This window comes from Chionomys nivalis, chromosome 23 (genome assembly GCF_950005125.1).
Source record: "Chionomys nivalis chromosome 23, mChiNiv1.1, whole genome shotgun sequence".
NCBI classification, from domain to species: domain Eukaryota; kingdom Metazoa; phylum Chordata; class Mammalia; order Rodentia; family Cricetidae; genus Chionomys; species Chionomys nivalis.
Window position 1 is genome coordinate 13,482,276 of NC_080108.1, and position 27,845 is coordinate 13,510,120.

Genomic DNA, 27,845 nt, shown 5'->3' on the forward strand with positions numbered 1-27,845 from the left:
GCAGGCAATGCTCTTAACTGCTGAGCCATCTCTCCAGCCTAACATCTTTATTCTTTAAAACGTTTTTTTTTCTCCTTTCAGAGCTTTATTTTGTGTGTGTGAATGTACATGTATTATGTGTGTGTGGTGCCCACAGAGGTTAGAAGACAGCATCTGGAGTTATAGACAGTTGTCAACCACCATATGGATGCCGGGAACTCAACCCTGGTCCTCTGGAAGAACAGCCAGTGCTCTCAACCACTGAGCCATCTCTCCAGCCTCAAACCTTCAACTTTTTTGTTACTAATCATTTCTTTAAACAGCAGTTGTAGGTTTGAGTCATGTAGTTCAGTAGTGCTTGCTAGGCACACATAAGGCCCTGGGTTTGATCACTAGCACTGCAAGTGAGTTAATAAAAAAATGTTCAAAAACAGTTATTAAGCCAGGTGGAGTGATGCACCCCAGTAGTTCTTAGCTGCTCTTGAGGCCAAGGCTGGAGGACCAGGAGTTCAATGTCAGCCTGGGCAACATAGCTAGACTCCTGCCCCACATACAATAAGAAGTTGTAAATATGGGCTGGAGATGGCTCAGGAGTTAAGAGCACTGGCTGCTCTCCTAGAGGTCCTGAGTTCAATTCCCAGCAACCACATGGTGGCTCACAACCATCCATGATGAGATCTGATGCCTGCTTCTGCCATGTAGGCATGCATGGAGGCAGAATATTGTATACATGATAAATAAATAAATCTTTAAACCTTTTAAAATGTAATATGAAAAAGTAGGTAAAGGTGGAGGCTGGCTAGATAACAGGACAGATGGAAGGTTGGGCTGGAAAGTGCCAGAAGTCTGAAAAATAATACTATTCAGATTACAGAGACCCTTAACTATAAGACTGACAGTGTGGTCCTCCACATATTTATGATAAACCTTAAAATAAAAATGAAGGTTTTAAGCCGGGCGGTGGTGGCGCACGCCTTTAATCCCAGCACTCGGGAGGCAGAGGCAGGCGGATCTCTGTGAGTTCGAGACCAGCCTGGTCTACAGAGCTAGTTCCAGGACAGGCTCCAAAACCACAGAGAAACCCTGTCTCGAAAAGCCAAAAAAAAAAAAAAAAATGAAGGTTTTAAAACTATAAACAGTAAAAGTTCAGCTTTACTATGTTGTAAAGAGTAGCCGCTTGTTGGTTCCCAGCTGCTCAGCCCTGAAATAATCACACAGAAACTGTATTAATTAACTCACTGCTTGGCCCATTAGCTCTATCTTCTTATTGGCTAACTCTTACATCTTAATTTAACCCATCTCCATTAATCTGTGTATCGCCACGTGGCTGTGGCTTACCAGCTAAAGTCTCATTCAGCATGTCTGTCTCTGGCAGCAGCTCTGTGGCTTCTCTCTGCCTCTACCTCTTTTCTCCCAGCATTCGGTTTAGTTCTCCCCGCCTACCTAAGTTCTGTCCTATCAGCAGACCAAGGCAGTTTCTTTATTCACCAATGATATTCACAGCATACAGAGGGGAATCCCATATCACCACTGTTTTTTAAAAAATGTAGTTCAGGCAGGCGGTACCTGCCAATAATCCCAGCACTTTGGAGACTGAGGCAATATCATGAGTTTGAAGGCTGGTATGAAATATATTAACGCCAACATTGAGAGGGCTGGGGAGATGGCGCAGACATTTAATCTAGAGCGCTTGTTTCTCTTGCCAAGGACCCAGATTCAGTTCCTAGCACCCACATGGTATTTACAACATCCCTAATTTTGGTTCCTGGCATCTGACACCCTCTTTTGAACTCAGAGTGTCAGATACACACAAGGTGCACAGATAAGCATGCAGGGTGAAACATTCATACACATAAAATAAATAATAAAGTTTAAAAAGACTAGCTTTGATTACACAGATCCTGTTCCAAAAGTAAGAGCAGAAGAAAGTAAAAATTTTAATTTTTTTGTTTGGTTTTTGAGACAGGTTTCTCTGTGGCTTTGGAACCTGTTCTGGGAAATGCTCTGTAGACCAGACTGGCCTTGAATTTACAGAGATCCTGCCTCTGCCTCCTGAGTGCTGGGATTAAAGGTGTACACCACCACCACCCTGCTAGTTTTTTTTTAAAAATGTATGTGAGTATTTTGCCTGCATGTATGTATGTATGTGTACCTGGTGCCTGCTGAAGCCAGAGGCAGGTAGGTGCTGGAGCCCCTGGAACTGGAGCCATGGACAGTTGTCAATAGCCATCTGGGTGCAGGGGACCAAAGCTGGGTCTCCCATGAGAGAAGTGCTCTTAACCACTGAGTCACCTCTCACAGTCCCTAGTTTTTTTCATTTTTTACTCAATACTAATTTTACTATTTTTCTCATTTAATTTTTTTTATGTGCATTGGTGTCTGGTCTGCATTTATGTCTGTGTGAGGATGTCAGATCCCCTGGAACTGGAATCATAGACAGTTGTGAGCTGCCATGTAGGTGCTGGGAATTGAACCCCGACCTCTGGAAGAGAGTCAATGCTCTTAACCTCTGAGCCAACTTTTTAGCCCCTATTTTTCTCATTCAGAAAAATGAGTTTAGATCTAGTGCATCAGTTCAAGTAGGAAATGTTAGAATTTGTGGAGTAGGGCAAGTTTAGTAAAGAAGTGTGACCTAAATAGTTCCTGACTCTGGAATTGTTTTTACTCGTTTTGTTTTTTGAGACATGATCTCGCTATACAGCCTTAGCTGTCCTGGAACTCACAATGTAGACCAGGATAGCCTCAACATCACAGAGATCTACCTGCCCCAGCCTCTGGAATGCTGGAATGCACTGGTGTTTCCGCAAACGGGATTCAGGACTCTTTTTGGGCGTCGATTTAAGCTTTACTAAATAAAAGGTCATATTTGGTGGCAAATACCCGTGGTGGTAGCACTTGGGAGGTGGAAGGGGGGGTGTGGAGTAAAAAGACTAACTTCAGCTACTTAGTCTGAGGCCACCTTGGGCTACATTTTAAGAAAAATGTTTCAGGACTTCAGCAGTCACGGTGGTACTGCTACTTTGAAACTTTTGGGGTTTTTGTTTTATTTTTTGTTTTTGTTTTTGGACAAGGCCTCACACTGTAAGTCAGGTGGTCCTAGAACTTACCATGTAGCCAAGGCTGGTCTCATTCATGTCGTACTACCCAAGTGCTGGAATTGTAGCCCGGGACACCGTGCTGGTGTTTTAAGAAAGTTTTCCCTCACATTTATTTGATAGTTGAATGGTATGGAACTTCTTTTTTCTTCCTTAGATTTGTTTGTTTGTTTGTTTATGGGGCGGTCTCCCAACCAAGGAAGACCTGCAACTCCAGTAAATAGCCTGCTGACGATGGACATTTACCCTTCCCCGACTCTACCTCCTGCATGCTAGGATTATAAGCCTGAGACGCCATGCCTCATTTCATGCAGTGCTGGGATTGCATCCTGGCTTTGCACATCTTAGACAGGCATTCTACCAACTGAGCTATGCACCCATTTGGACTGTTTGAAACTTTTAAATTAATAGCTACTATCATTTACTTGCCTGAGTGAGAATAATAGTGGGTCTGATTTCTTCTCTTTGTTCCTACAGCTATACTACCAAGTCCTAAATTTTGGAATGATTGTCTCCTCGGCACTAATGATCTGGAAGGGGCTAATGGTGATAACCGGAAGTGAGAGTCCAATTGTAGTGGTGCTCAGGTAACTGCTCCTTTTCAAGACATGAAGTGCATGGGGTTACTTGGGAAAAAAATATAGGTATTAAGTCAATAGTTGTATACCAGTTCCTTAGAAACTGTTACCTAGGAGAGAGCCCAGAAGGAAGTCAGTTTCTACTCAGTTGTGAGAAATACCATGGGAGGTATTTCCATTCTGAACCCCAAAGGACCCATATCCTTAATTGTGTGTATGTATAGGGGAGGAGTTCACACGTGACTCCGGGTGCCCTTGGAGGCCAGAAGACAAACAGTGGTTCTGAGCAAGGTTGCTATGTGAGTCTTATTTTTGGTTCATCCCTTAAGAAAGTGTACATTATCCTTCTGTCTTTTTGCATTCCTTAGTTTGGTGTATCAGGCCTGGAGCTTAGTTTGTTAGGTGTACGGTGTCTCCACTAAAGAGTTTTCCTGCATCATGTATTCAAGTGCTAGCAGTAGCACCAATTACTTCCATATTTTCTGTTGACCTTTAAGTATCATTCCTAAGCTAGACTCCAGGAATTTTGACGGTAATAATACCATCTCTTCAGACGAGTGTACTGAATTGTTTTCCACCTCGTTTCCTTTCTTGTCTTTGCACTCATAAATAAATCTTACTGATTTTAAAACCTAATTTAGCAACTGTTTTTTTTTTTGGAAATTACTATGTGGTTATTTAATCGAATCATTATAGTCCTGTCTTATTTGGGTACCTGGTTTGTTACCTAAGTCCTTTCTGGAGCTGATAGAGTACAAAGGGAATGGAGCCAGAGTTGTTCTTAGTACTTTAGTGAGGTCTGACCAGTGCACAGCAAGCAGTAGATTTTACGGTACAGAGCTTGATGACATTGGTAAGTATATGTCTTCAAGTCCACCACCATCACTACCAAAAGTGTGCCTGGCATTTTCAGAAGGTTCTCCATTCTCTCTCTCTCTCTCTCTCTCTCTCTCTCTCTCTCTCTCTCTCTCTCTCTCTCTCTCTTTCTCTCTCTCTCTCCTCCTCACTCCTCTCTCTCTCTCTTTATGGTTAGAATGTTAGAATGTTTGCTTTTATTCTTTTTCTCTCTTTTTAAACAGTTTTGCCCATGCTGGCATTGAATTCATGATTCTCCTGCCTTAGACTTCCCAAATGCTGAGATTATAGGTGCATCTCAACTGTATCAGCTACTGTTGGCAGAGATTGTGCGTTCATTTCCTGACCATCCAGAACTAAATAATCACACAGAAACTATATTAATCACAACACTGTTTGGCCTGTTAGCTCAGGCTTCTTATTAACTAACTCTTACATCTTAAATTAACCCATTTCTATTAATCTGTGTATTGCCACGAGGTTGTGGCCTACTGGTAAAAGTTCTGGCTGGCAGCTGGTGGCTTTCTCCTTTGCCAGCTACCTGGCGTCTCCTTGACTCTACCTACTCTCTTTTTATATCTCTTCCAGCCTGACTATATTCTGCCCTGCTATAGGCCAAAGCAGCTTCTTTTATTAACCAATGATAGTAAAACATATTCACAGCATACAGAGGGGAGTCTGACATCAAGCTACCATCATTTTTTTTTCTTTTTCTTTTTTTTTAGTCCAATTCTCCATTTATTCCAGTGACCTTAGTCAGCTTCTGATGACTGTTCCTTAACACCTCTGCTCAGGAGAACTAAATTGGAAATAGCCCCAGAAGGAGTCTCCCAAAGGAATTTACATGACCCAAGCCCTGTGCTTTCTGTCAATAGTGTGGTGTCCTTCCTTAGTGCTAGATGGCAGCACCAATTGAAGCTCTCTACTTCAAGGTTGGAATGTGTGTGTGTGGGGGGTGTTAATACTCTGGACAGATGTTTTCAGTGTTAGGGAAAAGCCTAGGGACCTCCCTGTGTGCTAGGCGGATGCTCTACCCCTGAATGATCTCCAGCAAAATTAAGGCAGTACTTTTTGGTTTGGGTTTTTGAGATAATGTCTCACACTATTTGAGGCAGGGTTTTGCTGTGTAGCCCTGTCTAGCCTGGAACTCACTATGTAAACCAGGCTGACCTTAAACTTGGAGTGATCTTTGATCTTCCTGCCTGTGGACATCATCCCTGGCTAAGCTGTTTGTTTTTAACAGCTCTATAAAGGCCGAATAAATTAGCTTGGAGCTGGATGTGCAGGACACGCATTTAATCCATACTCAGGAGGTAGAGGATCTTTGCATGTTTAAAGCTGGTCAGGTCTTTCTATACATTTAGTGCCAAGCCCTGTCTCAGGGAAGAAAAAAGTTTGCCTATAACCTGAAATCTCAGTTAATATAATAAATCATGTAAGAGTATTTATTTTTATTCCCAGAATCCACCAACTTCACCAAAGCCCTAAAGGTAAACTGTCAGTTGACGTGAGTCCTCCTAGGCATATCTGATCACAGGTCGACATTAAAGTCCTTGAAGTCCAGTACCTCCACTGAAGAGAAAGACATCGGAAGTGACTCAGAAGCAGCTCTCTTCTAGCTGTGATGTGTCCTCTCCCCTCAGTGTTGGATTGGTTTTTTTCCGAAGCTCTCCTCCTTTCAGACTGTTTTGTTTTTTGTTTTGTTTGTATTGGGCCAGGCCTTGCTGCATAGCTCAGGCTAGGCACAGACTCATAGCTTCCCTGCTCCCATTGCTACTTTCTTTCTTTCTTTTTGGGTGGGGGGCAATTTTGTCTTTTTTCAAGACAGGGTTTTGACTCTTACCATTGACTCTTACCTCTACCTCAGTCTGAAATGGAGATCCTGCCTCCAGGAATCTCAGAATGAGAGTGAGTCTGAGAGCTGTCTCCTCCCATCTTATATTCCTCTCTAGGGCTGGGATTAAAGGTGTGCACCACTGCTGCCCGGTTTCTATGGCAAACTAGCGTGGCTGCTGGGATTAAAGGTGTGTGTCACCACTGCCTGGTCTGTAAGGCTTACTAGTGTGGCTGTTTTACTCTCTGATCTAAAGCTTTATTTATTAAAATACAAATGAAATGCCACTGCACTTCTCACTCTCAAACGCTAGGATTCTAGGCGTCTGCCAGCACATCTAGTAGTGCTGGGTATAGATGGAAGTTTCTGTCCTGCCTTGTCCCATAGCCATTCAGTCCCAACAAAACACATAGAGGCTTATATTAACTATAAACTGGTTAGTTCAGGCTTATTATTAACTAGCTCTTACAACTTAAATTAACCCATGATTCTTATCTATGTTTAGCCATGTGACTTGGTACCTTACTCAGTGAGACAGTCTCATCTTGCTTCCTCTGCCTCTGGCTGGTGACTGCAGACTGAGCCTTTTCTCTTTCCAGAATTCTCCTAATTTGGTCACCTTGCCTATACTTCCTACCTGGCTACTGACCAATCAGCGGTTTGTTTGTTTGTTTGTTTGTTTGTTTGTTTGTTTGTTTGTTTTTTGGTTTTTCGATACAGGTTTCTCTGTGGCTTTGGAGCCTGTCCTGGAACTAGCTCTTGTAGACCAGGCTGGCCTCAAACTCACAGAGATCCGCCTGCCTCAGCCTCCCAAGTGCTGGGATTAAAGGCATGTGCCACCACTGCCAGGCCCAATCAGCGTTTTATTAAATCAGTACAAGTGACAATCTTTACAGGGTACAAGAACATCATCCCGCAGCAGCTGAGGATTGAACTTGGGGCTTTTGCTTGCTAGGCAGGCACCCTTTTCAATAAATCTGAGTCCCAGACCCCAATATATAAATATTTTATTACATTTTATTTATTTGTGTATGTGTGAAGATGCACATGGAGATGTCAGAGGATAACTTGTGGGCATCGATTCTTTCCGTCATGTGAGTACCAGGGATTGCACTTGGATCATCAGACTTGGCAACATAAGCCATTTCTCAAGTACCAATATATTCATTTTTTAATGTATCAGTTAAAAAACTAAAAATGTAGTTGAATGTGGTAGCTCATTCCTGACATTCAAGCATCTGGGATGTGGAAGCAAGAGTATCACTGTGTGTTTGATGCCAACCTGGGCTGCGTAATTCCAGCCATATAGTTGTTACCATGCCTCTTCTGGCCTCAGGGCACCAGGTATACACACGGTACTCATACGAGCATGCTTGTGTGTAAAACACCCATACATTTTTGTTGTTGATGTTCATTTGTTGTTTTAATGTGTGGCAGTGCATACCTTTGATCTAGGACTCAGAAGGTAGAGGCAGAAAGATCAGATGTTCAAGATCATCCTCTGCTACACATCCAGTTCAAGGCCAACCATGAATACGTAAAATCCTGCTTCATTTTAAAAGGGGAGAGGGAAGCATGTTTGACATATTGAAAGTGTAACTTAGCCGGGTAGTAGTGACTCATGTTTTTGATCCCAGTACTCAGGAGGCAGAGGCAGGTGGATCTCTGTGAGTTTGAGGCCAGCCAGGTCTACAAAGTGAGTTCCAGGACAGCCAGGGCTGTTAAACAGAGAAACCCTGTCTTGATAAACAAAACAAAGCAAAACAAACAAGCAAACTAGAAAGGTGTAATTTAATCAAATATCAGAGTTACTTGTAATTCACTTAATGATTTACTGTTTAAATAATCTTCCTCGGTTTTTTTTGGTTTTTTTGTTTGTTTGTTTGTTTTTTGGTTTTTTTGTTTTGTTTGTTTTTTGTTTTTTGTTTTTTGTTTTGGTTTTTCGAGACAGGGTTTCTCTGTGGTTTTGGAGTCTGTCCTGGAACTAGCTCTTGTAGTCTCGAACTCACAGAGATCCGCCTGCCTCTGCCTCCCGAGTGCTGGGATTAAAGGCGTGCGCCACCACCGCCCGGCTTAGTTTTATTTTTTTATTGACTCTTGTAAGATGGGGGAGTAGTTCAGTGATGAAGTGCTTACATAGCATGAGGAAGGCCTGGGTTTCACTCTCCAGCACAAATAGTAACAGAATAATAATAATAGTGATAATAACAACATGTTTAAATGATCTCACTATGTACTCCCCTCCACCCCCAAGACAGGGTTTCTCTGTGTAGCCCTGGTTTTCTTTGTTATTATTTTTATATTTTATTGTTTTATGTGTATTTTGCTTGCATGCATGTATGTGCACCATTTGTATGCTTGGTGCCTGTGGAGGTCAGAAGAGAGCATCAAATCCCCTAGAACTAGAGTTAGAGAGGTTGTGAGCTGTCATGTGGGTGCTGGGAATTGAACTCAGGTCTTCTGGAAGAGCTGCTCCTAACTGCTGGCCTCTTTGGCTTAGGGACATTTTTATATAAGGTATACAAGCACATTCACTCTGTGCCTTTTTACCCTCTACACATACTTGATATGTCTTATTTATTTATTTTGGTTTGGAGGCAGTCTTGGCATGTGGTGCAGGCTGGCATTGAGCACCTCCCAGGTGCTGGTATCACAAGCATCTCCACCACTTCTGGCTATTTTTTTTTTTTTTTTTTTTTTTTGGTTTTTCGAGACAGGGTTTCTCTGTGGTTTTGGTTCCTGTCCTGGAACTAGCTCTGTAGACCAGGCTGGTCTCGAACTCACAGAGATCCGCCTGCCTCTGCCTCCCGAGTGCTGGGATTAAAGGCGTGCGCCACCACCGCCCGGTAAGCTTTTGTTTCTTATTTCATTCCACGGGACAGCTTCACCTGACTACTGACACTTGATTCTCTGCATGATAAAATAAAATCTTTTTTCATTTTGATCCTTCCCCTCCTGTTTCTGTGACTGTCATTGTATCTGCTCAGTTGCCAGTGGCACAAACCTACGGGTCATCCTTTTTTCTCGTGTGTCTAATCGGCCACTGATGTTCCCCTCCACTCCTTTATAGCTGTTTTCTTTGCTGTTCTATTTCAGGCCCTTGTCATTTCCTGCCTGACTGTCATGGTGACCTTTAAGGAGAAATGCTTTCTCTAATAAGAAAAAGTTAATATATTCCCATAAAATGTTGGAAACTCTAAATGAATCTGTCTTTGCAATTCTGAGATAGAAATCACTGCTAACATCATTGTCTCTTTTCTTTTTTTTTTTTTCCCTTTTTTCCCTTCGTTGTCTCTTTTCATGTATGGTTTTTACATGTAATGGAGATAATTTTGTATGTGCATCCTTTTTTCCTTTTCTTGTGTGTGTGTGTGTACATGCCTTGCATGTAAAGTTCTTTTTTCCTTTTTTTTTTTTTTTAATTTTTGGTAGATCTAGCTAGAGAGTTAACGCAGGGTCTTGTTCATTCCTGACAAGTTCTCTACCACTGAGCTACAGCCTCAGCCTGCAAATTTTATTTATTTATTTATTTATTTATTTTATTTTTATTATTATTATTTTTTTGTTTTTGTTTTTTTCGAGGCAGGGTTTCTCTGTAGCTTTGGTGCCTGTCCTGGAACTAGCTCTTGTAGACCAGACTGGCCTCAAACTCCCAGAGATCTGCCTGCCTCTGCCTCCCAAGTGCTAGGATTAAAGGCGTGCGCCACCACCACCCGGCTTCAGCCTGCAAATTTTAAATAATAATTTAATTTTATTTATTTATTTAATTTTGAGATAGGATCTCACTATGTATGTAGCCTTGGCTGTCCTAGAACTTGCTGTATAGACCAAGATGGCCTCACACTCAGAGATCTACCTACCTATTACAGAAGCTTTAAGAATAAATACATATACTAGGTGGTGGCAGCAAACGCCTTTAGTCCTAGCACTGAGGAGGCAGAGGCAGGCGGGTCTCTGAGAACACAGAGAAACCTGTCTGGAAGGCGGGGAAAGAATAAACATGTGCTAGCCTAGCACGGTGGTGCAAGACTGCAGCCCTAGCAGGAAGATTACTGTGAGTTCAAGTTCAACAGTATAATAAGCAAACAGACAAACATACCTGTAATCCCATCACTTGGGAGGCAAGAAGATTATTGTGAGTTTTATGTCGGCATGGGCTACCTAGTTCAGGCTAGCCTTCGATACAATGATAACAAAAATAAACATGTTTCTCATAGTTCCCCAATTTTGCTTTACAGTGAAATTTATTTATTATGTACACAGTGTTTAGCCTCCATGTATGCCTGCAGGCCAGAAGAGGGCACCAGATCTCATTACAGATGGTTGTGAGCCACCTTGTGGTTGCTGGGAGTTGAATTCAGAACTTCTGGAAGAGCTGCCAGGGCTCTTAACCACTGAGCCATCTCTCTAGCCCTACAGTGAAATTTCTGAGGATTTGATGATGCTTGCCCCCCATTCCTAGACATTCTGATATTAATGGGTTTATTTGTGACCTGAGCATGAAGATTTTATTTAAATTGCTCAGGTTATCAAGTTACAAGAGAGTTTAGGAACCGCATAAGAGTCCTGGCTCCTTGGAACTGGCTTTGTAGTCCAGGCTGGCCTCAAACTCACTGGGATCTCTCTGCCTCTGTCTCCCAAGTGCTGGCTTTACAGGCGTGTGCAGCACCACCTCCCAGCTGATATTTTTACTTTTTATAATGTTTTTCTAATTGAAAACTGGAGTTTGAGTTCCTGAAGATGTAAATGCAAATCTCCTAGGCCCTTCTCAGAGCCAGGTGTGAGGCAGGACAGGCAGGGGAGAAGGAGATGCTCTTCCCGGGCTCCTCCCCTGTCTTCCTAGTTTCCGAATTTCTTAGACAGAAATCCAAGTAGTCTTTGAGCTCTCTCTACAGACAAAGAAATGACTGGAGCGCCAGTGCTCTCCCTACAGACGAAGAAATGGCTGGAGCGCCAGTGCTCTCTTTGTTCTGTTTCTGACTTGATGAGCTGTTTTCCTCCCTAATCAGTTGAACTCATAAGGTCATCATGGTCTGTACCTTATAAATGGCAAGAGATGATCAGGTTCTCATTTGAATATTTGAATATGTTTAGTATTTTTTCAGAGGAAGCCAGAAGAAGGGCAGTGTTTTTAAAGTTCAGTCTTTTATATTGTTTGTCACTTGAAATTCTAAAAGGTTAAAGAATTAGTAACACTGCCCTTTTCAAGACTTAAGCACCTTTGAGTCGTATTGCTTAAAATGGAACTAGTTAGTAAAGACTAATAACTAAAAAATTCTTTTACTAGTTGAGGGGAACCAAGCTGGGTATGATGTGTAACATGTAATCTCAGGACTAAGGGGGCTGAGGTAAAAAAATTGCCACAAGTTTGAGGGCAGCCCGATCTACACTGTGAGACAGTGACTGTGCCCCACAATGAAGAGATGAGATGACATGGTTGAAGGCGACCTACTTTGAGGACAGTGTCGTCTTTGGTGTCGTGGTTGTTAGAATGCTGAGTCCATCACGGGGCATCTGGTATCTGTTGCTCTGTTGAATATCCAATTTTGAAATGTATCTGTCTTTCTGTATCTCCTCCCAGTGGCAGCATGGAGCCTGCGTTTCACAGAGGGGACCTCCTTTTCCTAACGAACCGTGTCGAAGATCCCATACGAGTGGGGGAAATCGTTGTCTTCAGGATAGAAGGAAGAGAGATTCCTATAGTGCATCGAGTCTTGAAGATCCATGAGAAGTACATGCCTGCTTTTCATTTGTATTTTTGAAAAGTTTTGTTTTAGAGCTTGAAGTGTTTTATTTTGATACATAAAAATTATTGAAGAGCGGGGCTAGAAAGATGGCTCAGCACTTAAGAACACTTGTCCTCACAGAGGACCCAGGTTGGTTCTCAGCAACCACGTGGTAGCTCGTAGCCATCTGTAACTTCAGTTTTAGGAAATCTGATGCCTTCTTCTGACCTCTAGAAGCACCAGGCATGTTTTTGGTGCACATTTATGTAGGCAATACACTCGTCTATGTAAAACTTTGTTTTTGAGACAGGGTTTCTCTGTCCTGGAACTTGCTTTGTAGACCAGGCTAGCTTTGAACTTACAGAGAGATCTGTTTGCTTCTGCCTCCTGAGTGCTGGGATTAAAGGCGTGCATCACCGCTACCCAGCTAATAAAACTGTTTTTTTTTTTTAGTTAATAAACAGGGCTGGAGATGTAACATGTAAGTAACTCAGTTGCTAAACTAAAGCCCTGGTTTAGCTCTGCAGTGCTGCATTACAAAACCCAGACCTTGGCATGCATGTCTGTAATCCCAGCACTTGGGAGGCAGGGACAGACAAGTTCAGGGTCATTGTTGGCTTGCATAGCAAGTTGAAAGCTAGCCTGGGCTAATAATAAAACATTATAGAGAGTAGGGAACCTTTAACCTTTACTTTCCATCCAATTTTAGGAATATCTGAAAGTTTGGCTTACATTTGGAAAACTGAATAGTTACTAATTCATCTGTTTCTCTGAAGATTTTTCCAGGGATTTTTCACGTTCTTTTCTAATTCCATGCAGGCTCCACCACATCTGGCTGAAGCATATTGGTTTCTTTGTTTGTTTGTTTGTTTGTTAAGTTTTTTGAGACAGGGTTTCTCTGTGTATCCCTGGCTGCCATAGAACTCGCTGTGTAGAGCAGGCTGATCTTGAATTCACAGAGAACCACCTGCCTCTGCCTCCCCTAGTGCTGGGGTTCAAGGCGTGTGCCACCGCCTGGCTGGAACATATCTTAAATCTTAATAGGTGTGTTGAGGGGTAGTCGCCAGGGCAGAGTATTTGTTCTGCCACTAAGTAGAGATGGGTTATGTGCTTTTTCAGGAAACAGAAGTGAGCTGATCCCAGGCCAGCAGGAGAAAGCCTGTGTGTTGTTTCCTGACAAGCAGGTCCTTGGGAATAGCCCAGTGTCCTTCCCTCCTGGCACTTTTCTGTCTTAACCGACTCTTCCTCCCCATCCTCTTTAATCCCCTATGGTATCTCCGGCATTCTTTCACTTACCAAATAGTCAGCTACGGTTAATTTTCTCTGTATGTGTTTGCATTGTTTCTGGCTGGAACCTCATTTTGAGTGTGGCATTTGCACTTGACTGTCCTGGGTGTTTGCAACACCTCCTGGTTTTCACCTGTGGTCTTAGCATCTTGGGAGTCAGTTCCTGAGTGGATATTAGTCAGCAGAAACCTGAAGCTAAGTCTCTTTTCTATAGACTGTGATTGTTAAAGACACTTGTATTAGTTTTAGTGGATCTTTCGTAACTGTGAACATTATGAAAATTACTAGAAGTTGGGCCAGAGAGATGGCTCAGCGATGAACAGCACCTGTTGCTCCCGCAGAGGACCCAGCTGCATTCCACCACCCCATGGCAGGCAGCTCACAAGGCCCTGTGACCCTAGGTCCAAGGGGATCCAGTACCGTCTTCTTTCCTCTTCAGGCGCCAGGCGCTTCCATGGTGTGCATGTGTGCAGTCAAACACTAATACATAGAAAATAAATCTAAAAGCAATTTTTAAAAAATTACCGGAAGTCTTAACATTCTTTAGTAGTATTAAATTCCTTGACCTCCTCCCATCTCTCCCCCTTCCCTTTCTTCCTGTTTTGGTTTTTTGAGATAGGGCTTCATGTAGCCCAGGCTGTCTTCTTTCGTTTCCCTGCCTTTACCTCCCGAGCATTGGGATTACAGGCATATGCTGCCATGCTCCACTTATTTGGTGCGGGGATCAAAATCAAGGCATAGTATATGCTAGGCAAGCCCTCACCAAGCTACGTCACCGATCCCAAGGTAACCATTTTTTGATTAGGCAAGATAGTGAGGGATTTTGCACTTTTTTTTCTTTTGGTTTTGGTCTTAATGTTTTGAACTGGGTTCTCTATACAGCCCTGGCTGTCCATCTGGAACTAGCTCTGTAGACCCAGACTGGTCTCAAACTCACACAGATCCTCCTGCCTCTGCCTCTGAAGTGTTGGGATCAAAGGTGTGCACCACCACCTCCCAGCTGTCATTATGACTTTTAAAACCATTTGCTTGAACTTAGATCAATTCAGGTCCTCAGCCGCAGTTGGTTGATGTGGCTTTAATAGTTACTTGGGATTTTTTTTTTAAATTACTTTTATTGTTTAAAAATTACATTTATTTATTTGAAGGGCACTACCAGGTGCATATGGAGGCGAGAGGACAGCTTGGGGAAGTTGTTTCTTTCCTTGTACTGTGGTTTCTGGGGACCAGACTTATGTTGTCAGGCTTGGTGGCAAATGCCGTATCTGCTGAGTCGTCAAACTGGCTGCACCGCATAGACTCTGCTTCACCTAGAGCTTCCTTCACCTGAGCCTTTGTTCCATGTGAAAATGTCCATGTTAGTTAAAGGAATTCTGCTGTTTGTTAGTTTTCCATGGTCTTTACTTAGACAGTTATAGCCTGAGTGATAATTTAGTATGTGCCTTTGATTTTTATTTGTAGAAAATTGATTGTGCATAACATATTTTAATATAAGATGAAATTTATTATATATACTAGTTTATCTGTTCAAGTAGTAAAATTTGCATGATCTGGTGTCGTTTCATGTTCTTCTACAGCCGTGTTCATAATGCTCGCATAAGTATTTCAGCTCCTTAATGTTAGACTTCTCACTTAATCTTTCTCTAGCTAAGCAGTCCAGTCGTAAGCACTCCTTCAGCCAGTTAGCGACTCGCTGTTAGGCATGATGATTACCTGGTGCTCGTTGGGAAGAACTGATTCTCTGCATTAAGGCCGTGATGGTCTTTGGTGACTTGTGTTTCCCTTACTCTGAAGGCAAAACGGGCATATCAAGTTTCTAACCAAAGGAGATAATAATGCCGTTGACGACCGAGGCCTCTATAAACAAGGACAACACTGGCTAGAGAAGAAAGACGTTGTAGGAAGAGCCAGGGGGTGAGTACCCAGGGGAAACGTCTTTAAATGTGGTCTTACTGTGCACAACTGAACGCATAGCGGTTGGCCCTGCTTCCACCAAGTCACCTTTTGTCCTTTAAAAAATACACATCTTAAAATGCACCTAAGCCTTACGTTGTACTTATTCCTGATGGGGGGAATGGGTACAGATAAGAGGGTAGAATGCTAGGGATGAGATTGTAAGCTGGACATCACAATTAAAGATGTTAGCCAGGTGTGATGGTACACACCTGTAATCCCAGCTCCTGGGAAGTAGAGGCAAGAGGATTAAGAGTTCAAGACTAGACTCACTAAAAAACTTGGAGGCTAACATGGGCTACATGAGACTGTGTCTCTAAAAGCGAGTCAGCTATTCAGTTCATCCCAGGAATATTGATGTAGGTAGTTGACCAGGTTATTGGGTCCAGTATTATTAATGCTGCTTTAAGCATTAACTTAAGTTAATTGAGATTTATTAGGACAGTTTAAATTGTTCATCTAAATTAATTTTATTGTGTTAATTTATTCTATACTGTTTTATTTCTAGTCTTGAAGTTGATGAGGTCAAATGAAATTTTTAAATTATGTTAAGCCTGTTTATTTCAGATATTATCAGGAGAACAGATCAGTGGAGGACAGGACTTGTAAGTTACGGGTATAAAGAAGTATGGAATTACTACTTTAATATATTAATAGTATTAACGATAACTCACCTTCATTAGAACTTGCTATATAGCAGACACTCATTGTATGTGCCTTATGAGTATTGCTTCATTTTAACCTCCAGATGACCTTAACATTCCATTCTGCAGATGAGGAAACTCATAGTTATGTTACGTATCTAAGATCACGCTGCTGGTGGTGGGATTAAGCGGTGGAGGCTCCAGAGCCCACTCTGAGCCCTCACAGCAGAATTGCTGGTACGGTGTCCCTCAAATGGATGGGTGCTGGTTCTTTCTAGGTGCTTCAAAGCGTTCTTGCGTTCTTATTGTTGTCGGAGCGTTGTCCTCACTAAAATAAGTCAGCTGTGCAGCAGCAGCCCCCTGTGACACAGCTGTGCAGGAGTGGTGCTGAGTGGGTGAGAGATGCAGGAGTCCAGATCAGACAAGTACCGTTGTGTTGTGTTTTGTCTGCATGTGTGGACATGCATGTGGGCGTGCGTGCTTGTGTGCGTGAATATTCAACCTCAGGAGAACTTTTTTACTTATTTATTTGTTTGTTTGTTTGTTTTAATGAGACTGGGTATCTTTGTATAACAGCACTATCTGTCCTGTAACTTGCTTCTTAGACCAGGCTGGCCTCAAACTTACAGAGCTCCGCCTGCCTCTGCCTCCCGAGTGCTGGGATTAAAGGCGTGCACCACGACCGCCTCCCGGCCCAGCCAGTGCTCCTAACTGCTCATTAGTGTATTTACAAATTTGCCATCATTTTCAGAGTTAGCACCTCATTCTCAGGGTAGCTCATACAGCTACTGAGTGTCCTTAGAATTGGCCCCTGGCTTATGTCTTGATGTTCATTTGTTTTGTGGACACTGTTAGAACGAGCATCTTGCTGTTAGATATATCCAGTGGTTCTACCCTGTAGTAGGGGCTGTGGGCTTCTTCCCACAGCCCGGCTCATGGCTGCCTGGCTAGCTTATGCCCCAAAATAACGACACACAAACTCTATTCTTTTAAACACTGCTTGGCCCATTTCTGTTCATGTATGTAGCACCCCAAGGTGCGCTTACCGGGAAGATTCTAGCCTACGTCCATCCTGGGTCAGAGCTTCATCGTGTCTGCTCTGGAGAGGAGAGCATGTCGTCTGTCTCTCAGAGGGGCTGCCCTGCATCTGAGCTCACTTCCTCTTCCTCCCAGCATTCTATTCTGTCTACTCCACCCACCTATGGGATGGCCTATCAAATGGGCCAAGCAGTTTCTTTATTTTTAACCAATGACCTTCCTCCATCATTTCCCCTTTTTCTGTTTAAACCAAAAAAAAAAGGAAGGCTTTAACTTTAACATAGCAAAATTACATACAACAAAACAGTTATCAAGTAAAAATTACAATATTTACATATATTTTATCTTTATCATAACTAAGGAAAACAATAACTATCTATATATTCTTTAACTCCCTCAAAGACTCCAGAAGGATATAATATTACCTAAGCAAACAAAAAATAAGCAACTTTCAAACTCTAGAAATGACAGAGACATCTCGCTTGCCTTGACAGTCACCCAAAGTTTCTCTGTACCGTTGGGGCATCAATCTTCGGCCTACAGGCCCATAGTTTCCAGCAGACATTTCCATGAAGCAGGAAATTTCAAAGGCAGTTCAGTCACTATCTGCTGTGTCCTGCAGAATGTCTCGCATGAATTCATGTCTCTTTCATGAATCAGGAACCCCAAAAGATCATCTCACCTTTAGGCAAGTTCAGCAGTCCTCTCTCTGCGGGTTCTTTGTGTCCAGTTTATACAATAGTCCAGGCAAGAGCAGTTTCTTGCCCAAATAGCTGTCAAACTCCATAAGGATCCTCTTCGATGCCCATCTTCTTCTTCTTGAAGTAGATTGGTGCTGCCAGGAGCAGAGTGTCTCATTGTCTTGAAAAACCCTAAGTTATTAAAACATTTAAAATACCATATTCTCTAGCCTTTGAAAGATATGATGAATGCCTATCTGAAATATATGCATGCACATCTAGAAAATCTAACTAACATGACTACAAACTTGACTATTATAGATAACTATTCATTTAACAACTTATATACATTACATTTTTAAGTGAACTACACAATCACAATACCTTAATCAATATCAGAAATACATATACATATAATAAAATTGACCTTAAATTAATATCAGTAAACCAAGATTCATATCAATGCAAATTATTCACATCTATATTATATCCCCCTTTAAATGTAAAAGAACATTTATAAACAATATATGGGAACATGGGCGCAGTTTTTTCTCTCCAAACTGCTTCCTGCTGAATGGGGGCGCTGTTATTCGGGTCTTTAATGGGATAACCTGTCTGCTAGGTTCATCTCATTTGGCAGTTGAGCGAAGCAATTTTTTAAGGGTGTTCACAGCAACCCTTCAGGAGGGCGTGGCCTATCATACCATATTGGGATCGAAGAAGCAATCCACAGTGTCTCATCCTCTCTGAAAACAAAAGAAGAAACTCTTTTCCAAAGTATCATATCCTTAGATCCAAATTCTGAAGTCAAGGTATTTTGAAAATATCTATCTTGGATTAATTCAGCAGCATTTATAAACAAATATCTTTTAGCATCTGTTGCTCCTTCCTCAGCATTAAAACAATTCAAAGAGAGAATAATAGCATACAGTATCAAGATTCTCTGTGTATTTTCCATCTTTGTGCAGCTTTATTTTAACTCTATTTTGTTTACTTTTATTTTATATTTTCTGTATATCTTCGTCCTGGAATAACTCTTTAGACCAGGCTGTCCTTGAACTCACAGAGATCTGTCTGTCTCTGCCTCCCAGGCAGTGGGATTAAAGGCGTGTGCTACCACACCTTGAAGTCTCAGAGGTCAATCTCCCTCTGTCTCCCAAGTGTTGGGATTAAAGGTGTGCACTACCACACCCAACTACTCTCTTTCTTCCTTATTTTACTTTTAAGAACTTTAATTTTCAGCCTGTATATATTTTTAAACACACTGTAAATCATTTAAAGTTTTCTTTGTCTTTGAATCTCTCTTTACTGTATCTCTCTCTTTTTCTGACCACATGAGTCTTTAATTTACTGAGCAATATCAGTAGGATGAAAGCCGTGGCTTTGACGGCTGGATCCAGCCATTCCTTAGCTTTCCAGCCTCATGGCTGAGGTACCGGCTGTAGCCATGTTTATCACCACAACTCTGTGGCGTTTCAAGGTCCTTGCCAGCAAACAAGCTGCAATACTATATCCACAGACAACACTCAAGTCCTCTCTCTGTAGTTGGCCCTCCTGCCTCAAACAGTCAGAGTTTGCCCTGGCAGGATGGACCAGAATGCCAGAGTTTTAAAACAGCACAACTTTTTTCCTGCTACGTCTGAAAACAAACAAGTATGCAGTCAGCTTTTATCAATACCATTTAAGTGTTTTGTGGCAGAACCTCTTAAGAGCTGCAGGGTTTTGCAGCTAAGGCTGAGTCAGGAAGCCTCTCTTACATGAGAGTGCTTGCTTGCCTCTAGCAAGCAGAGCAGACCCGAGAAATTGCTGCTACCAAGAAAACACGCTTTACTCTATTCTTTCCCAAGCTTTCTCAGGCTTTCTGTGGATGCAGTTATCCACGTGGGCGCCATCTGTAGTAGGGGCTGTGGGCCTCTTCCCACAGCCCGGCTCATGGCTGCCTGGCTAGCTTATGCCCCAAAATAACGACACACAAACTCTATTCTTTTAAACACTGCTTGGCCCATTTCTGTTCATGTATGTAGCACCCCAAGGTGCGCTTACCGGGAAGATTCTAGCCTACGTCCATCCTGGGTCAGAGCTTCATCGTGTCTGCTCTGGAGAGGAGAGCATGTCGTCTGTCTCTCAGAGGGGCTGCCCTGCATCTGAGCTCACTTCCTCTTCCTCCCAGCATTCTATTCTGTCTACTCCACCCACCTATGGGATGGCCTATCAAATGGGTCAAGCAGTTTCTTTATTTTTAACCAATGACCTTCCTCCATCACTACCCAGTCTTCCCACTAATAAAACTGAGCTACTGGGTAAAGCATATGCACACTTTAAAGCTTTTTTTTTTTTTTTTTTTTTTTTTTTTTTTAATTTTTCGAGACAGGGTTTCTCCGTAGCTTTTTGGTTCCTGTCCTGGAACTAGCTCTTGTAGACCAGGCTGGCCTCGAACTCACAGAGATCTGCCTGTCTCTGCCTCCCACCTTAAAGCTTTTTGACAAATTTTGCTGAACTGTTTTATGTATGCTTCTTCCATTTAAGAGTGTCTCTTTAGCTGGGAGGTGGTGGTGCACGCCTATAATCCCAGCATTTAAGAGGCAGAGGCAGACTGATCTCCAGGTTCAAGGCCAGCCTGGTCTGCATAGTGAGTTCCAGTACAGCCAGAGCTATACAGAAAAATCCTGTTTCAGGGAAAGAAGAAAAAAAAAAAGAGTGTCCCTTTATGTGTGTTTGGTTCTTATTGTCACAACTGTGTCTGCCTCTTCTGCCCTTCATTGGCTAAGGATGTCTCATTGTCTAGGTTACAGTAGTTAGGTTTTCCTTCTCTCAACGTGTCTTTCTGAAGAATTTTTTAAATTCCAAACTATATAAAGTTTAAAATAAAATCTTAACTTTAACAATATAAGCCCTTCAATGGTTTAATAAAAAATTAATAATCTGAATTAGGTAACGTTTCTATGAACTATGAAACACCTGGGACATGAACAGCTGGCAGACAGGCTTCAGTGTACAAACTCACTTTCCATCGATTACCCACCCCCCCGGCTTGACACGTGTTGACGTGAGTAGCCCTCCTTGGTAGAAATTGTATTTATAAAGCACAAAGCTGGAATTTCAGAGTGTGGCTGGACCTTACTCTTGGGGGCAGAGCTTTTCTGCAGGCAAGCCTGTGACTATGCTACAGATATCATTAGAAACAGCTAAGGTTCTGAACCAAAATTGTTTTTAACAATGTTACTGAAACAGAATTCACATATCTGGAAAGATAAGGTTCTCTATATTAAGGGGTATAATTCACAAATTCCAGCTTCGTGCTTATAAATATTATTTGTACCAAGTTTGTACAGCCGCCACCATCACCACTACCTCATCTCGGGACATTTCTCTCCACCCTCAGGTAACCCTCCACGCTCACCAGCATTCGTGTCTCCCTTCCTCCTGCCGCTGCTGACAGTCGCTAATCTACTGTCTAGGGGTTGGCCTCTTTGGTGTCTTTCTCGTAAACAGAATCATAGTTGTAGTCTTCTGTGTTTGGCTTCTTTCATCTTTCCTAATTTTCAAGGTTAGTTCATCTTCTAGAATAAAAGCTTCAGAAATGAAACTACTATTGTACCAACTAAATATTTAGTAGAGATGACTCTGGAGAACCAGAAAGTTAAAAAAAAATCTAAGAGGACCAATGGGAGGAAGAGAAGAGAGACGGCAGAATAGAAATGTGATGGTGAGGAAGGAATGAAACCAAGGAAAGGGAGACTAGCCTAGTGACGGTCAGAGCATCCGGACAAGGCCGTCCCAACAGAAGAGCAAGTAAAGTGCCCAGACAAAATGTCTGCTCTTAAAGTTTGCTACAGCCTTTGATGGTAGAATGGAGATGCTGATTACCCTGACTGGCTTAGTGCACACTGTATACATGTATTACAATATATTAAGTGGTATCCCATACATGTAAAGAAAAAATAAAGCTTGTGTCTAGGTACAGTGGCACATATGTTATATGTATAATCCTAGCTACCTGGGAGCTGGGACAGGGTCCTCTAGAGATGGAAGGTGTTTACAGCAGCACAGTGAAACCCTGTTTTGAAAATTGAAAATATAGGGCTGAATAGTTGACTCAGTGGTTAAGAGCACTGGTTATTGTTTCAAAGGACCCAGGTTCAGTTCCCAACACCCACATGGAGGCTCACCACCTCCTTGGGCACCAGGCACACTTGCACATGCATGCAAAGCATTCATACATAAAATAATAAACTAATAAAAATAAGTCTAAAAATTTATTTAAATAAAAAATTAAAAATATAAGAAATGAGTTTGATGTGAGCTTTCTCTTGACTAAAACCAACAATTACAATTTATATATTCTTTATGAATATACATTTTTAAATGCACTTTTTATCAGCTAGGCTTCACAGTTGTATGCCTGTCTTAACAGGATTAAAAGTTCATGGCCAGCTTGAGCTACATGAAATCTTGCCTCAGAAAAACTTACTTTTTATTTAATTTGAAGCAGGTTGTTTCAAAAACCAGCTACTCTGAGATCATCATATAGCATTTCATTAATTTGGTTTTTGAGATGCAGACCCCTTATTTGTTTGTTCATTTATTTATTTTTATTCATTCATTTATTTGATGGTTTCATTGTATAACCCTGGATGATATGGAACTCACTTTGTAGACCAGGCTGGCCTTGAACTCCCAGAGATTACCATTTTCTGCTCTCTGCTGGGATTAAGGGCATCCACCAAACCCAATTTTTTTATTAATATTTATTTTTGTAAATGTATATGTGGTTATTTCACAACTTCAATGTGGAAGTCAGAGGACCGCCTGGGGAAGTTGATTCTTTCTTCTACCGTGTGTGTCCCAGGGTTCAAGCTCACATTGTCGGTCTTTGTGGCAGGTGCTTTATCCACTGAGCCATCTCTCCAGCCCCATGGTGTTTGTTTGTTTGTTTGTTTGTTTGTTTGTTTGTTTGAGACAGGGTATCACTATGGAGATCTGACTGTCTTGGAACTCACTATATAGACCAAGCTGGCCTCAAACTTAAAGCAGTCCACCTCCCTGTGTCTCCAAAGTTCTGGAATTATGTTCATCTCAACAGACGAGAATAAGACAACTACTACAGATTTTGAGTAATATTTGAAGCAAGGTTCATTAAGTACTGGCCTGGACAATGAACACTGGCTACGTCCATACCTAGGATGCCCAGAGGATGACACCAAATTACGTTAGTCAGAGGCTTATAAAGGCAAACCCCACAGGCTACTTACTACCCTTCTGCCTGTGTGTGATCAGCACATCCTATACAGTTGTTTACAGGAGCGAAAACACACGACTTGTTATCTTACGTTAACAACAGCTCCTAGCATTCCAGGAAGCTGTCTGTCTTTCGGCAAATGCAGATTACAGTTCAGAGGCATTTTTATATTATAGATCTCATAAGAACAATAATTTAAACTTAAAACATAACTTTAGCTATCATATTTATTACTCCCAACTTACCCCAAACTTCTTAAATATATATATGATTCCGTTTGGGAAAGAAATGAAAGAACAGGTACAGCAGCCTGAGGTGGGTGTGCCGACAGACATGGCTCCATAGACGTCTCAGAGCTAGACAGAGTGGCACGTGTCCTCGTCCTAGCATTTTAGGAGACTCAAGTCCAGCTTGGGCTACATTTCAAGGTCCTGTCTGAAAAATACAATCAGGATTAAGAGGGCAAAACCAGACTGCAGTTACACAGGCCGGTGGTGAAGCCCTGAACTCTGTAAAAGGGCTCCTCTGTTCGCTGACTGCTCTGCATGAAATACCTTGTAGGGCTCTGCCTTATCTCTCCATCATGACTGACAGCTCCCCAAAGGCTTGGAGGCCACACCCAGCCCCTAGTCATTAGAGAATACCAACTGTGCCACACACAAACCATACAGCTTGGGTGCGTGATCATGTTTCCTCATCTATAAAATGGTAATAATCCTAACTTCCTTGTAACAGGCTGATGGAAGGAGCAAATATAATATATGCAAGTGGACTCTGTACTGAAAATTAGCACTCTGTGGAGGGTACTGGTAATTAGTAGCCAGGAAAGGTCAGCAGCTGCTTTGTGTAGGGCATTTTTCTGTGATGATAAGTTGTTTGTTTGCTTGTTTGTTCTAGATTTGTTCCTTATATTGGAATTGTGACAATCCTCATGAATGACTATCCTAAATTTAAGGTGAGATTGCCCTACCGTGTGTGTGATTAAAAATGCAGTGCTCAGCTGGGCGGTGGTGGCGCACGCCTTTAATTCCAGCACTTGGGAGGCAGAGGCAGGCGGATCTCTGTGAGTTCGAGGCCAGCCTGGTCTACAGAGTAGTTCCAGGACAGGCTCCAAAGCTACAGAGAAACCCTGTCTCGAAAAACCAAAAAAAAATGCAGTGCTCTTGGGTCTCGGGTACAGATCAGCAGCACACGTACTGAGCATGTGTGAGGAGGCCCCAAATTCAGTTCCTTCCCCCACAGTAGCTTTCATTTAATGTTGGAAACTGTTAAATGGATTACAGTTAAAGCATGCAGGCATGATTAGATAGTTGAGTCATTGCCTCTGGTCACAGAAGAGTTAATTAACACTGAAGACTTAAGAGCTGTTGGAAGTGCCCCTGACCGTATTCCTGTTTCATTTTCTAGTATGCAGTACTGTTTCTGCTGGGTTTATTTGTGCTGGTCCATCGTGAGTAAGAAGTCGGCCGCGCTGTTCCTGGAAGATGCTGTGCTTTTTATTACTGGATGTTTGGAGTAGATCCTGGTCTGTGATTGGCGGATATTCGGAGGACACACATGTTGGCGCTTCTTGGTAGCACTGGTTTGCATTAGTTTCTGTTTCCACACCTGAGGATGTGTGGGCGGGTGCACGTGCACCGTGGAGTGCACTCGAGGGGACTTTCAATCACAGGATTTCACTCTTCACACTTTTGTACACCAGTGAATTTTTATATTAAAGGTTGAGCCAAAGCCCCCAGTGTTTGTATTCTGAAGCCAAGCTTCACTTCAAAGTGCCTACAGAGTCTGTGGATGAAAACACAGCTCTGCGCGAGCTCACAGTCGTCCTTCCTTGGAGCAGGAGGGCACATACTGAGGTGGTCAGAAGTCTTCACTTTTCAAAATTTTAAATAAAAGACTTTGCACATTGAATCCCTTTCCCGGAATTGTGTTTGTTGGGAAAGCTTCTGAAATGTGCCTTCCTTGGCCGGTTATTACTGCCCGTTATGGGTTTACACAGGCTTGGATGTGGCTGAGCATGGAGATTGCATGCTTGTTATCCCAGAACCTGGACTATCTCAGCACCAGAAACGGGAAGATCAACTCTAGGTTATTCTCAATTCCATTGTGAGTTCAAGGCAACCTGGGCTATTGAGATCTGTCTCAAGAAGCTAGAACGGAGACAAGGCTCTAGTATGAACTGTCCTTCAGCTAAGGTTGGCCAAATACTAGCAAATGAGCTTTTGTTTGGTTTATTTTTCTTTCTGTGAAGCCAGTGTAGCCATTGACATTCATAGGAAATCTCTTAGTCATACAATTGATTCTTCACTGGGGTGTGACTCAGAGGTATACAGTCCCAGGTGCTGTGTTTGAGAGCTTCACCTGACTGTGGAAACACCTGACCCTTGTTCCCTGGAGGCCCTGGCGGCACAGGAGACCAGCATTGTACCCGCTGCAGTTCTGATTTCCTAAACCCATTCTTTTAAATGACTGGCTCTGCATTCTCTCTATGCAGGCTTAAGGAGATAGTTTGAAGTTGTGACTAAAACCCAACTGTTTTCTTTTCATTTTGAAGCCACCCGGGAAACAGAATGTAGGGTAAGCCAATATGCACTAGTCCCGAATCTTCTAATTCTATCTGTCTTGTTTAATGTGGAGTCTCAGAGCAAGCAAGTTTTCGGTTGGGCACGTGGTCAGGCTCTGTTTACTCAGCTGAGGTGATAGCCTGTGCTGTATTGCTAATGGAGTAGACAGGCTTCCAGAGCCTTCCCCATGGAGAACACTGCCATCCGAAACCCATTAACTAGGCCTACCCTTCAGACTTTGCATATGGATGCTTAATGCTTAACTCTTAACAGATAGCTTTTTCAACCTGTGGGGCTTCCATTTCCTCATGATCCCTGAGGGTGCTCATGCTCAGAGCTCCAGCTGCCTCTCCAGCGTGGCAGAATATCACTTAACTTCTTCCTTGCTCGTTGTCTGTGGTCCTCCTGCTCAGTGCCCTGCCTCCTTTGCCTCCTTTACAGATGCTCTTGTTATTAACAAAGACTAAATTTCTCTTTAAAAGTGGCCAGACCATTTAAAAAACATTTGAATCACTCTATTAGCCAATTTTTATATTGTTGAAAGATAGAATATAAGACTTAAAACTAAGAGTTTGGGGGGGGGGTAAGAGAAAAAGGGCTCAGCAGTTAGGAGCACTGGCTGCTCTTAAGAGGACCTGGTTCTGTTCTCAGCTTTCTCATGGCTGCTCACAACCACGATATCTCTGGCTCCAGGGAAATCTGATGCCCTCTTCTGGCCTCTGTGGACACTGCAGGCATATGATATTCATCCATATATTCAGACAAAATACACAAAAAAACAAAGGTTGGAAAGATGGTTCATTGGTTAAGAGCACACACTGCCCTTGTAGAGGATGTGAGTTCGGTTCCTAGCACCCACATGAGGCAGCTCACAGCCACCTGTAAGTCCAGTTTCAGGGGCTCCAGTACTGCCTTCTGTCTTCCACAAGCATCTACATACGTACATACATACATCTTCCAAAAACATATGTACATGTATTTTGAGTTCTTTGTAAATATAAGAAATTAAAAAATTCTTAAAAAGGAGGTTGGATACAGTCTGCTCATTGGGGTAATGAGTACTTGCTGCTTTTGTAGAGGACCTGGGTTTTTAGCACCCATGTGGCACCTACAACTTCCTGTAACTTCAACTCCAGAGGATCTCACACCTTCTGGCCTCCTTGGCTACCTGCACTCATGTGCATATACACAAGAAAAAAAAAATCTTTAAAAAAGGAAACTAAGAAATGAGCCAGGCATGTCTGCACACACCAAATCACACAAGAGGCTGAGGCAGAAGGACCATTTGAGCCCATGATTGGAAACTACCTGGGCATCATAGCTCCAACTCACCAAAACAAATACAAGAGACTTAACTATTGGCCGGGCGGTGGTTGCGTACACCTTTAATCCCAGCACTCGGGAGGCAGAGGCAGGCGGATCTCTGTGAGTTCGAGGCCAGCCTGGTCTACAAGAGCTAGTTCCAGGACAGGCTCCAAAACCACAGAGAAACCCTGTCTCGAAAAACCAAAAAAAAAAAAAAAAAAAAGAGAGAGAGAGAGAGAAAAAGAGAGAGAGAGAGAGACTTAACTCTTATTAATTGAATGGAACTTCTCAGTTCTTTGACATTTGGCAGGATTAAGGGGAAGTGTGGAGAACTCAGCCCCTAGAAGGAATTGGAGAAGGGGTGAGAACCAGTAAAACTTTAAATTGGAATTCGATACTAGGATGATCTTTTGGCTCTCACAACTGCAGCTAATGAACCTTGCGTCATTTCCTCAGCTCCAGCCCTACAACCCTGACTTGATCGGTCCATCTCTGAACCCAAGCTCCTTAGGGCGTCCAGCAAACTGCTCAGCCAACTCTGGCATGTTCAGGGAGGAGCTAGGTGTTGTGTTTTCCTGTGCATCTCATTGCCAAGCCCCATATCTCCGTGTCGTGATTCACTTGCATTAGCATTTACCGCTTCCTGTTGCTTGAGCACCCGTCGTGGTGTCTTCTGCCTTGTGTTCCCCTGCCTCACTGACCCAGTCTGCGCACAGGGGCTACCGACTTTGGTGTGCCTATTGTTTTCAGCCTACCTCTGTCCTTGCTGCATGTGAGGCTCGGGCTCTGAATGCAGCTGAGACGGAGGGTGGCTCCCCATGCCGTCCTCCCTGGCGTTTACACTACTCTGCCTCCTCCTCTCATCTGTGCGTGTCTGAGTCTCACCATCTTTAGACATAATTGTCCCTCTGGGCAGCTTCACAGGGCTTTGGATTTGGGGTATAGCCTCAGGATGCCTGGCAGGCTGTGAGCTCGTCTGGTGCAGGGGCCTCATTTTATAGACCCTGTCTTCTGCTTCCCCAGTAGCATGAAGCAGCGTGTATTAAATGTTGAGTATAATCATGTTCT

General features: G+C 42.7%; 1 protein-coding gene across 1 annotated transcript in view; it reads left to right on the forward strand.

Moving 5' to 3' along the window:
• The window catches only part of Sec11a (SEC11 homolog A, signal peptidase complex subunit), a 36,162-nt gene extending 11,523 nt beyond the window's left edge, over positions 1–24,639 (forward strand). The window contains exons 2-6 of the mRNA XM_057756342.1: positions 3,552–3,661; positions 11,923–12,072; positions 15,149–15,268; positions 23,806–23,863; positions 24,316–24,639. Coding sequence (XP_057612325.1) covers positions 3,552–3,661; positions 11,923–12,072; positions 15,149–15,268; positions 23,806–23,863; positions 24,316–24,366 — 489 coding nt within the window. The 3' untranslated portion in view covers positions 24,367–24,639. The remainder of the gene's footprint in view (positions 1–3,551; positions 3,662–11,922; positions 12,073–15,148; positions 15,269–23,805; positions 23,864–24,315) is intronic.
• Positions 24,640–27,845: the final 3,206 nt, after the last annotated feature.